General features: G+C 38.7%; 1 protein-coding gene across 1 annotated transcript in view; it reads right to left on the bottom strand.

Moving 5' to 3' along the window:
* Window positions 1–1116: 1116 nt before the first annotated feature.
* LOC148592772 (receptor-type tyrosine-protein phosphatase kappa-like) overlaps window positions 1117–13520 on the bottom strand; it is a gene marked incomplete at its 3' end in the record, with an annotated part of 189550 nt that continues 177146 nt past the window's right edge. The window contains exons 6-7 of the mRNA XM_088533859.1: window positions 9674–9848; window positions 1117–1244 (exon numbers count right to left, since the gene is read on the bottom strand). Coding sequence (XP_088389985.1) covers window positions 1117–1244; window positions 9674–9848 — 303 coding nt within the window. The remainder of the gene's footprint in view (window positions 1245–9673; window positions 9849–13520) is intronic.

The raw sequence follows: 13520 nt of genomic DNA on the forward strand, positions 1-13520 counted from the left end.
AATTCCAAATGCACTCCTTTTCATCATTGCCATGCATCTAGTCACTGGCACACTTTTTAACAGCCCTGCACAACACACAGAGATGTCAAATCTAGTGGGAGTTTCCCCTCCCCCGGCCTGGAAAATGATGGCAGGTAAGGGAACTTTGTCTACGCTTAAGTAAATATTGTCTTAACCTTCCTGATAATGTCAGCGGCATTTAAACTGAGATAGACGATTCTGAGCTGCAGTATTCAAATGAAATATTTGATTTAAATAAATGTGCAGACAGACCAGACGCTGGAAAGGAATTAGCCAAGTGAAATACAATTCTAGTTTGTTGGGACAACCTGGGGACACTGCAAATTAAGATGAGCAAATTAAGTTACTTGCTGATGATCTTTATTTATGTCATTACACTCAGATAAAACACAGATGCAGAGAGATAGACAGCCCTACCCTGCCCCCTTATTCTCACCCTGAAGTTTTACCTGCTTGAGAGGTTTTGCTTCTTATGTTTTTTCCTTTGTACTGGGCATCCCCAAAGTCTAAAGGAAAGCTGGGATCCCACTATCCATAATAACTGCCTTTTAATTTTTGAATGCTTTATTTGCTGTTTAGAATTTACCCGTACTCCTTCCCAAAGTGCAGTAGTATGAGAAAATGACTGTGGCACAGGAAAAATGGAGGCAGTCCCTAGCAGCACATCCATCATTACATCACTAGCAACACAAATTTGATCTGGGCTCAGTGAGGCTGCATCATATTCTGCTTTTGCTGGATTAAGTCGAGCGCATGATACACAGTTAACACTGCCTGCAAGAGGGCAGATAATACCTAATCTGCTATAAAGGCAGAATGCCATCGATAAACATTAACCAAACGTGGCGCTGAGCCTGCTGGCACACAGCTAACTTCTCTGCAACTGGGACCCACCAGCCTGAGTTCAGGTCGCTGCGCAGTACAGGACTCCAGGTGGTTTTGACGAGGACCTCAAGGCTGTATTTATTTTACCGCCAAATGATGAGGAGGTTTCCACAAGGCCGAACGAAAAGAAAAAAAAAAAGCTCAATAGCTACCAAGAAGAGGAGGTCCCATCTCTTGTCCTTCTGCGACCTCTGAGCTCCCAGCACTTACCCTGGGCCCACTTTGGCACTCAGACATCTGCATGAGCTGATTTAACTCACCATTAAGGCAGAAAGTGTCCTCCATAGGGTGAGGAGAGGTAGGTCCCTCCGCCGGCAGCAGTTGTAGTTTCACAACAGCTTTAAGCGAACACCAAAATCACCAGTCCCTCAAACTCCTGCTTGAGCAAATACCTCTCTGGCCCTATCTGCACCCCTCCCTTTTGCGCCAGCACAAGCATTCTTCCTCCCCAAGGGAGAACCTCCTCTGCGAGATGGCACATTTCTTTTCCTGTTTTTTTTTTTTTTTTTTTTCCCAGCCCAGGTGCCTGATCTGCGCTCTGCACCATGGCACAAGTCCTTACACTGGCACAAAGAGGGAGAGGACAGCAACAGATGGGCAAGTGTTTCCTTTCAGCACCAGCCTACTGTTTAAAGTGCATCTATAGTATTAGAGAAGACCTTCACGAAATGCCTGATGAGCTGTTTACACATATATAAATTGCAGTCTTGTCTTGGTTATCCAGCTTAACAGACAGACTAGAATACACCAATTGGTTTAAAGATGCCTTTAAAATTCAAAGACAGCTGCCTTCCTAAACGCAGCTAATAGCATTTTACAACATTACATTTACAACATTATTTTCCACTTCTGCGTATTGGCACTGTTTTGAAAAAGCAACATGAAATATTTTTAAAAACTGGACATGGAATTTAATTCTGTTCTGATTCTATAAGGCAAAACCAGAACCAGGAACACTGCTGTCAAGCTTCAGCTGTCCAGTGGCATGTTTGCAATTCTCCTTAATCTTTCCTGATTTCTTAAAAGTTATTCATAATGCACAAAGTCATCAACAGGATCAGCAGCACTGCAAATGTCTGTGGACTTAATTTTGTGAGGGGATAAATCACTGGCTTTACTGGAGAACTTGCAACTTCAGGAAGAGGTCTGGGGTCTTATGCCACTGGCTATACAGATGGAGAAAAATCTACAAGGGACAAGGGACTTGAAGAAAAAAGGAGCCCTCACTAGTGCTCCAGCTTGAGGGTGAATGACAATTTCTTCCAAATAATAAACCAAAATTACAGAAACGAAACAAAGCAGCTAATCTAGAAAAATAGACTTGGGGGCATTTTCTGGGGGAGGAGAGGTTATATGTTTGCTTGTCCTTTTTTCCTCCTTGCACAACATATTAAAAAGGATGTGTGCTAAGACGCTATGCTCCACGCAGATTCAAAACCCTGAAGGTTAGAGACACCAGCACCTACAAGCACACTTCACTCTAAAAGTTGCATTTTGGCATCTTGTGGGACAAAAAAAAACCCATCTCCTAGACCAATAGGTTTGCTGTACAATGTGCTGGCAGGGAGTTCTTGGAGGCACAGCAAGAGCAGATGTGTGGAGCGCGGCAGTCGGTGCGGAGCACTCACCAGCCCCTCTCGGTGCTCCTCAGGCAGCTTTACTTTGGAGAAGCGCTAGTTGGGTCCCACAGACCAAATCCTTCTGGCAACCTGGGTGCATTACGTGCAGGTCTTTCAGTTTACTTTCATCTGGAAGTATTTTCTGATGTAAACAAAAGCCCAGTAAAGCAGGGACAATCTGGAGATTTGCTTTGAAAGCACATTCCTACTCTGGACTGAAATGTTTACACACACACAGTTAGAGACAACGTTCAGAGAACTGCTCAGAGACACTACGATTTCATTTCTGGGGAGAACTTTGCCAAGTATCCATTATCGAAGTAGGATGTGACTTAATGGCACAGAAAATAACGTCACATCTAATAATTAGTGAAAATACAGGAAGAACTATTTATAGCTTTGGAAGTGATCAGTTCCCTAAAAGTTTATTTGCTTCAAATACATGAGAGCAATGCTCAAAATAAATAAAAATATTTGTGATCAATAAACATCAACATGGCTAATTACCAGCCCCTCTGGACTTCTTCTTCCTCTTTTCTTTCTTTCTTTCCTTTTTTGGCCTAATGGTTTCCACTTAGAAATCTGTGCCAGCAGACACCATGGAGGATGGGAAAAATTGTATGCCAGGAAACAAAAAACTGCAGACAAACAAGCCTCTTGAACAGAATTAGTTAAGTGAACTTTATCTCCCATAAGTCTCCTCATGTTGCTTTTTCTCCTTGCAATTTGACATGTTGGTGTCTCCATATCTTCTCTTCCTAATAGGCACTCAAACTGGAGGTACTACCTATAGAGATAGTACATCAAATAATATACAGAATGCTTTCTAATGTACAAGTTTAACAGCAAAGGAAAGGAGAAAAGAAAAACCAGTAGCATCTCTCTATTTTACAGAGCACTAACAGCGTTCTCTATATGTCTTTGTATTTTACCCCTCTGCTCTACACACACACTTCTTCTCCATGAATGAAAAACTGAGGCATGACACTGTAGATTTCAATCTGAGAGTGAATATCACCACTTGCTCAAGAGGCTCCTGAAGCACAGATACCTGGAAGCTAAGAGCCAATGTCAGTGTGGTACAAACCTACATTCGCTCTTCTCCAGTGCTTTTCCCCAGAAACCAGCTACCGAGCCCAGTCACAAGGCTGCAGGACATCTGCTCCAACTCTGTTTCACCAGTTTAAAGTTCAAGGATTACTATAAAAAATGTATATAAGCAAAGAAGTGTAGCTTTTGCCTAATTAGAATATTAACCCAGATGATATCAAGCAGTACAAAACTCACCTCTCAAGATAAAAGCAAAATATGTTATTTTCCTTGTATGTTTCAGATCTCTCTGAAGAGCAAATCACAGAACTACAACAAAGTAATAGATCACTTTAAGAGGATTTCAAAGGGATTGTAAGGAAACAGAAACACCTTCCACCCAAACTATGCCAAAAGAGGGATGAATCAATGGGATAGTAGTGTCTGGCACACTGGACAGCAATGACCAAATACTGTCAGAACGAAAAGCTTTACTTTTAGTGATAAAGTACCATGCAGCCTTTAAAAATCATGAACACATGTAAAAGATCTTGAAACAAATCAAAAGACAGATTCTCAAGATTTCTCAAAAGACAGAAAAAGCAAGTAAACCCTGATGCAATCAAACTGACTGCTACAAAACGTCCAGGCATTTCAAAGATACCCCTACCCAGCCAGGATCATTCAATACAGAGAGACACAATTAGGCCTGTTCCAAACGCTACACATTCCTCTTAGCTCTTGGGAATCTAAGTCTGCTTGGCTGCTTTTAAAAAGCAGCAACTTTCCAGCAGCTTTCTAAAGAAAACGGACAGAGCCCCTATTAACACAACCTGGAGACAAGTACTGGATTAATGAAGAAATGTTTCCTGCACAGAAGACTTGCCTGATGAGAAAGTCTTTCAGAAAGCCTACTCTTTTCAATATGGTAAAAGCATGATGAGCGTGGGACTCCTATCTAGCTCAATGTATTGATTTTTGAGCATATAGGCTTACTGAGGTATTTTCCTGCATTGTTTTTTCATTCTTCTTGTGTAAAAGAGGCAGGATTTGGCTTCAGGCTCCTGTTTATCTACTGTAAGAAACAGGATTGAGAATAGAATAAATCCTCTGTTAAATCTGCTTAAGGAAGATAAATATGGTAAAAAAAAAATTAAAATTGGAGGCCGTCATTAAAAAAAAACAGAAAGTTAACGGTATCCTGGACTCCTTGAAGGATTAATATATCCAAATACTCAGCCAGCATCTCCTGTTTTATCAGTGGGGTTTATTACGATCTTTAGGAAGAGACACAAAATCACTTCTTACTTCTACAATGTCATTAACAGATTATAATCTGCTTTCCCTACAAGCTATGAGAGGAGGGTTAGAAAACTTGGGATAAAAAGGTATGAGAATTTCCAGATTAAGAGAAAGTAACAGTATTAGTATATCCAGAAGCATGGCTTACGAAGTAGGTGTAATAGCTACATCATACTTTTGACTCACACAACCAAAAATTTGCCAAACACTCCTGCTGTCCAAAAAGGCATTTAGACAAGATAACGATGTGAAGTGCCTGTTTTTCAGCACCTTCCACTGTTCCCCTCTGTTCTGTCAGTCAGTGAAACAAACATCAAAGACCCTTTGCAAGATGAGTTGACTCCTCAAACTTATTCAAAAGTTGTTCGAAGTGACCCCCCCATTGAACTGACCATCAGGGGGAAACTGAATTTTTGAGCACATTACAAAGTATAGTTAAAGCTAATTTGTCTAGCATTTAAGGAATTGATGGGGTTATGCCTAGAGGAAACAAAAAATCTACTATTCTTCTGAGAGAACTTAATATTGTGGGATAGAGGTATGGGTCATTGCACAGTTTGTACAAAAAGAGCTAACCTGTTTGCCAGCAGGGACTACACAAACAACACTGAGATATATGAAGAATTTTCTTCAGTCTACCAGCTACTGCTCTATATGTCATTAGATATGCATATTTTTAGGGAGGATCACACAATTTGCTGGATTTTATTAAAATCCCTGAAGAGATCACACACACAAGAGGCAAAAATACCAGAGACAGACTTACTTCCACCATAGGAATTGCTTCTGATGGTAAGGAAAGTCCAGTGAGGATAAAAAAGTTGGATATCATCACAAATTCAACCAAAACAGCCATTAAAGTGCTTAAAGGAGACACCACTCAGAAAGTCAAAGCAAATACCAGAAATAAAATAACTTCACTTATTAACACACATACACATTTAGGTCAGCGTTATCAGGAGTTATTTCAACTCCTAGGAGAACAGTCAGAAGATAGTAGAGAAAAATATCTGGAGGAAAGCTGCCTTTCTTTTGTTTCCTGTTGCTAGCTTGGAGATATTAGGGACATGAAGGCAGTTCCATATTAGAGCTATAAATCAAGGTAGGTGTAGACCTCTCTTGCTTTGACTTCATCATACAGGAGCCTGATTTGGGCAGTATGAAAAAAATAAGAAAAGAAGAATACTGTATTCACCTACTGAAACCATCAAGCCTGTTTATAACTGTGATAAAGCTCAGAAACATATTAGTGGAATCTGGCATATAGTGAAGCTAGTCACAGATTATTAACAAACATTACAGTCAATGCAAATATTCTGGGCTTCTTTTCTGATATTTCTGCGGCTCCCTCTGATAGTGGTTTATAATATGCAAAGTTGACAAGGACTTGACCACAAATGTGATGAAAACTAGCTTGTTTTTTGATGTAGAAAACAGAAGCTGGCAAAAAGTATCAATAGACCTATATTCCAGTATTTTCTAACAGCTCTGAGGAATTAAATAGCATAAGAGTTTACTACAATGCAAGGATCTCTACTGATTAAAGAGGGTACTGTAACTCAGAAAACATACACCCTTGTATATACTACATATATACCTCTGCCATTGGTAGAGGTGATGTTTTGGGGCACTTACTTTCTATGGTTCTATGATAAGTAGCAAAAGGAGCAGAGGGACTTTGAGAACATGATATATCTCCTCTCAAAGCAATTAAGAAGAAAGAAACTGTCAGTCTCTTCTTGTTCACTCTTACTTACACATCAGAGCTATTTTTCCTTCCATCATCATCTTAAAGTTCCAAAGCAGACAACTGCCAAGACCTCAACAAATTAGCTTCACAGAAATTGCCAATTTAGCAGCCATCAAAGGAAAATATAAACAGAGGATTAGACTGAAGGACCTATTCAAGAGGGTAAGTCAACTAACAGTAACAACAAGCTTCCTGTAAAAGGAAAGATGGAGGAAAGGGAGAGCCGCTCTTACGCTTACCCAGGAATGATAGCAATGCCATAGAAACCATCTAAAAATCAATACAACATAGCCGCTGAGCTCAGAGCTGAAGACTGTCAAAGTAAGGGTGAGACATAAAACTATTGACTGAAACTACACTTGGTAAATTGTTGCAATTGAATTAGAAATCCTATGCTAGTCTTATTATTGTAGAAAAAAAAAAAAAAAGAGTTGAAGTAGCTGAGACATGTCTCTCGATCTGTGGTAGTATGCCATAACTCCCAGGTCTCTGCCTTTAAAATAAAATTAAGAACTCAGCTGAAAGCACTTCTGTTAAAGCTCAAAACAATGATGTTTCAATATGATGTAAATAATACAACCGGAGATTTTCATTCCTAATGCTAACTTACAGACTCCTCATCAGAAAAGTGGAAGATGTGTCTACACCTATAACCACACTTTAGTACAGATGTGGTATATGCAAAGTTCTCTGCCATGTAACTAAACGCATGGACTTCAAAGCTTTGAGTTATTGGGCAACAACCACTGTTCTTTATCTCTTGCTCTTTAATAACAACTGTTGTCAATAAAGTTTGGCTTCTACAAACCAAAGACCTTATCATTACTCAAAATGCTCTGGGGGCAATACCCCAGCCATGACAAAGTAAATTGTGTCTCAGTGCATTTTTTTCCTCCTCTGGCTGTGCGAACACACAGATCAATACTCTTCAGTGTGAGGATTCTGCAGTGAAATTTTCATTTGCTACAAACAGCAACAAAAAGGCCCCAAGCATGCCCTGTCACTTTTGGTTTAGAAGGAAACGCACTAATAAACTCTTACCCCTGGGTCATCGTTGACAATGGGCAATACTATGCCAGCTCTTATTAAAGGCAATTCATATCAGTGGCCCAAAAATTTCCTTTAAAATTACCATCTTTTGTATCCATGTAGCAGGATGTCAGCTTTAAAGTGCCACTGAGATATAGGACCTGTCATTATGGTTAATTTTCAGTACAGTTTTAACACCAGGGTAGCTGATCCCTGAGGGTATGTTTTTTTGGCTAACAAGATTTATTTAGTGGTTATCCAGACAAACATGAAAATATATTACTGCATATTGTTTTTCAAATCTAACAGCGAGCAATAAATCCTATTGTAAGATATATATCTTTTTTTCTTTACCATGGTGTCAAATAGATGAAAATGTTTTTGGAATACTATTTTTCCCTTTGGAAAACAAGAATTTTAGCTTTATTTTTTTTATCTCTAATGTGGAAAAAGCACAAAGCAGTAAAGTAAAAATAGCATGAAAGTATAAAGCCAATATAGCTGTTGTGGGTAGAACTAGCTAACAAGTTCCATCTTAAGATGGTATTCTCTATTAAATGACTCAAGCTTCTCAGCAGAACAATATTCTGCTTTTAAAAAGACAGCACTCTGAAGTCCAATATGGTTACCTGCTTTTTGAAAGAAATAGTACTTTTAACACCTTTTTATTTCTCTTTTTTAATTATAAAAATGCAAATCTGTCATTTCCTGGAAAAAGATGTCCAATTTTCTTGCTTTCCTTACAGTAAGACAGAAGGACAGTTTTCATACCGTAAAAAGATTCATTATATTATGTTAGGATGAAGATTATCTTGCACTTTGCTGGACAAAAGAGCACATGTACAGAACAAAACAAACTGTTAACATATTGTCTAAATCTATATGTATGTTCAACAGCAGCCATTTTTCATTGGTGCTGCATAGAAGGTTTTAAATCTACTTGATCTCAACAGGTCTTCAAAGAAAAAAAAAGACGTCTGGCAGCCATTACAAAAATCAAATCTCTTAGTGCACTTACTATGTTCTCTTTACTGTACAAGCTGAGGATGATTTTGTTTCCCTGTCCCGGTTCCAGATACAATAACTGATCCCAGATGACTGCTGATTAAGTCATCTCTTGTGGGATCGATGGGTCAAGTGAGAGCCCTTTTGGACACCTCATACCTGCATTTACCTTGTCTGGCCAAATCAGCTGCTTGCCAGGCAGCAGCATCATAGACTCATTTTGAACACCACAGAACTTCTCCATCACACTCGGAAAGATTAAGCTTCACCACAAACCTAGAAAGCAGGTAAAGAGCGGAATTTTCCAGGGCATACAATTAGGCAAGGAGAGCCTTAATGATTTATCCCAAGGCAAAGAGCGAGTGAAATGAGAACTGAACTACATGTTCTTATGTTCAACCACAATTCTTTGTGAGTTGGTTTTCATGCTTCCAAAATACAAAAGGAATAAAATATATAGCCAGTGATACATCTCCATACATCAACAGGCTTCTGAATGAACTACATTGAAAAATATTCCAAGTTCCAAAGCAAGTTCTTCATTCTTTTTCCTTTTCTCCTACTCCACAGGTCAGAAATCATCACAGGCAAATCTCCGTAATACTTTCAGTCCTTGGATAAGGGGAAAGTTTAAAACTATTCTTATATAACTGTCTCCCCGGTAACAGAACAATGTGTTATTTGCTGTACTACCAGTCTGCTCAAGGCAATGGATTTTAAAAGCGAACCGACCTACAGCGGATTCTCTCATATCTGTAAAAATATTTATGAAATGTTAATCAGTTTGCACCTTAAGGTCAACAACCACCATCTACTGAATTGCATATGGGCAAGCTATATGCATTAAAAGATGAGGGATTTTATTGGGAGGCATTCTATGTTTAAAAAGTTAGAAATGTTGCTAACCACAGTCATGTTTTTTGACAGTTTCAGGAGCCTCATAGTGCTACATTTGTATAATCATTCCAGATGAAAGCGTAAGTAGAAAGTGCTGACATTAAGAGCATTTAATTGAATAAAACTGAGACTTTACCTCGAACAATAAGTTGAGCAAAATTTGACACTCCAGAACCTCTTTCTGACTGAGTTACACAGCGGTATAAATCCTGGTCAGTTTTTGTCACTTCTTGCAACTTAAAGGTAGCAGCAAATCTTCTGTGATTGATATTTTTAGTCTGAGCAACTGGAATATCTTCTCCATTTCTTCTCTGAAAATAAAAGAAACCAATGTATCTTGTAAGAATACCATGACGTTTATCATGATCATCATACAAACAGCATGCAAAAAGACCCCAGATGCATCTCCTGGTGCCACCTCTCTTTGGTAGGAGAGCACACAGCACGTTAGGTCCCATCAAGAGATAGGCAGGTATCCCAAAGCATTTCAGAATCAAGTTTTGGTGGCAACTCGCACCAAACTGCACACTCCTTAACTGCCTAGGAAAGCCTAGGAGGAGCAGTTGCATTCCTGAGAAAATTCATTCAGTTTTAAAGTAGAATTACAACAGACATATTGGTGTACTGTAAAAAGAAATTTAAACAACATAATAATAATGATAATAATAAAAATTTATCATAGAGAGATGGTACAAGTTTCCAGCAGCTATTTTTCAGCAACCAACCAATGTTTCCTTTTTAATGCTTACCTTTTTATCTATTCAAACTCAATAGCTTCTGAAATTGTACCTTAGGTATACTATGCAACATGTATCTAAAGCTCTAAAGCTATTTGAAATAAAAAGGGAGGGAAATGAACTTCTAAAACAGAACGAATACATCTAATTTAGAAAATGCTTACAGAGATCTGAAAAAATCAGAACCAAAAATTAGTGAAAAATTCAGTCCTTCTGAAGCTAACTAGGGCATGTGCCTGTCAAGCAGAAACAGATTTGCCATTTATGTGACACTTTCACCTGATCTCCACACACTTGAACTGAATTTCAATTTCAATAAAAAAATAGACCTCTCCCCTGAAATAAATGCAAGAAAAACTAATAACACAAGAAAATGCACACCGTTGTCTTATCAGCACTGTCTTCTCCCTCCTGCGGACCAGCTACATGCTGTTATTCCCCATCCAGACAGCAGTTCCTGCACACTCAGCTTTGCTCAGTGCTCAGAAAGACATCCTCATTTCCCTTGTAACTGCATTGCCTGCTCCTTGATACGCAACAAAACGTGACCTCCCACGGACCTCTTTAGCTCTAATCAACCCCTGAAACGAGGGATATCACTGAGGTCTTAGACTCGGCGCTACCTGTCAAACCTGAGAAGCAGCACTGCTGAGCTACAGAATTTCATAACCTGAGAGCCTGTGGCAAAATCCAGAGGGGAGAGAAGGGAAATGAGTTGTGCTGCATACATGGCTTGGCAAGCCTCTGTCACAGCCAGGAGCATTTCATGACACAGAAACACTTTATTTCATATCTACTGTTTGTGATCTTCACACGGGTTAATCACTTTAAACAGGTTCACTGTAGATACGTAGGGGATTCAGCGTGGCTTCAAGCTCGCTCCAAGAAGTTTTTGTGTTAACTATTAATAAAAGTTAAACAGATGTATTTTAGCTTCTGCCATCTTTCTTGCAGCAGCCACAGAGTGCTGTTCCCAGGCATCACTGCAGCCCTTGGATGGAAATGCTTGTTAACACGATCCTGGCTGAGCGCTGCCTCCTTCTGTCTACAGATGTTCCACCACACAGACCTTGACATCACCCTCACTGGAGGCCATTGCGTTGGGGTGAGTCTTCCTCATCTCACGATGGCTGAAAAGACCTACTCAGTCTCCTCCTCTTTTCTTTTTGCCCTTTTTTTTTTTTTTTTTTTGCACCATTATGCCAGAAGTGCCACCAAGGGCTACCACTATACCTGGAGCAGGCTGAGCCCCTACCAGAGCAGAAAACACAGCAAGATGCCAAACATGAAAGCAAATCTCCAAAACAGAAAATAGCAGTTGCTTCTGAAGGGTACTCAGCTCCTCTCTACCTCAATACCCCCTGCCTTGACTGTCAAGGCCTACTTATTTTGTGGACATTATCTTGAGTGGTGCTTGCAGGCCAAGAGCAGCCTACGTTGTACACGTGTGAGTGGGGATCTACCATTGCTTAACCCAGCCATTCCAGGGCCTTACGTACTCCCTCCTCCCTCTCATAACCAGCAGAGTTAGGGAAGTTTGTTAACATTTTTAAAGCTTTGCACAAAAGAGAAGCCTCATTGGCTCAATGAAGTTCAATGAAGGTTCAATGAAGTTATTAGTCTGATACCATGCTAGATATGATAGTAATAACTCAGCTAATACAATGATTTTTGTTCCACCATGGGAGGAAAAAGTGAATATCAGAGACCCTTTCCTAAAATTAAGACCTTGCCTTCATTAAGTCCAGTGCTTTAAATCTTAATGTAAAGCTCTCAGACAGTAGTTGAGAAGCGTATCAAAAAACTTGCTTTGTAAAATAATTTACTCTCCAAAGCTGAAAACTTGCTTACTTCAGCTAGTTTACATGCTTAATGCTAAAGAAGTAAAGTGAACTAGGCTTCTAATTTAAAAAAAAATAAAAAAGCACTTTTAGAGCAATAAATCAAAAAAAAAAAAAAAAAAAGGAATTTAAACAGCTTCACAGTTCTACTCCAACAGCAAAACCTAGGATTTTCTTTGCTATTTACATTAATGATTTCCTACTCCTTTATCTTACAAGGCTTAGAGTAGTTGCTTAAATTTCTCTGTATTAGGATTTTTCTTGTGAATCTAGCTGTGCAATTATATCTTCAAAGTCTATCTTCATGTACAGTTTACCCATTAAAATATTTTTCAGTCATTAAAATTATCAGAAGTTCAAACAGATGAGATTTCTCACTTAAAAATACATATTGAAGGAAATACCCTGCATTCATTTCAATACGTCTGTCTTCTGCTGGTAAGCCATTAGGTAGTCAGAGTTCAGATACACTGTCATGATCTTTTAATTAAACTTTTCAATGTCAGTGCACTACTACTGATTTTAAAAGAAAGGCAGCAGCACTTGCTGCTTATTAGAGGGTTTCTGGCAGATACTGTTTCAATTTATGTCCTGCTCGCACTGAACAGAGCTTGAAAATGCTGCTCAATTAGGTTTTAAAAATTCAATTTAAAATTAATGTGTAGTTATACTAATAGATAATGGCTGTACCCTGTGTTATCCTTGGTTCCTCCAGTCCCGTGCTGTCTGATTTGATAACCCTGAATTACTCATTTAGATGAGGTCACCAGTCAGATTTTTTTTTCTTCCCTGAAAAGAACTGTGAGCCTCACAAAGAACTACACGCTGTAAACACTTGATTAAAAGATATGTAAATGTGTAAAAAAGCCTCCCTTAATCCTGGAATTTCAGGCTTTGAAATCTATGACATTAAACCTAACATTGTTTTCAGGCAGGAATTTATTTTACGGCAATGGCACTAGAATATCTATATTAAAAAACAGAGAGTAATGTCTACTCAGTTTAAAAAGAAAGCAGGCAAACTATCAATTAGCCTTAAAATTCCTCTCTCCTCTCTCTTGAAAGAAATCGAGCATTTAATAAACGTGAAATGGACCATTAGGGGATCTTTCAGAAGCTGAATCTAACCCGAAACATCTGAATTCTAATATGGTAGATCTTAGGTGTATTTTTAATTTTCTCATAGATTTAAAACCTATTTGCTCTTCCAAATTTTTAAAGTTCAAAAGCTTTTTTTTTTTTAAAGTGACAATATGATACCATAAATTTCCATGTTGATGTCCAACATGTTTTCTTTCTTTCTTTTTTTTTTCTTTTTAATGCTAGTGATTTTTATCAGCCTGGACAGTTAAATTTCACACATCCCTGTCCTCTCTTTAGCCTAAACACCTTAAAACAAGTTTTC

This window comes from Tinamus guttatus, unplaced genomic scaffold (assembly GCF_059628265.1).
Source record: "Tinamus guttatus ecotype Peru unplaced genomic scaffold, ASM5962826v1 Tinamus_guttatus_pri_ptg000525l, whole genome shotgun sequence".
Taxonomy (NCBI): domain Eukaryota; kingdom Metazoa; phylum Chordata; class Aves; order Tinamiformes; family Tinamidae; genus Tinamus; species Tinamus guttatus.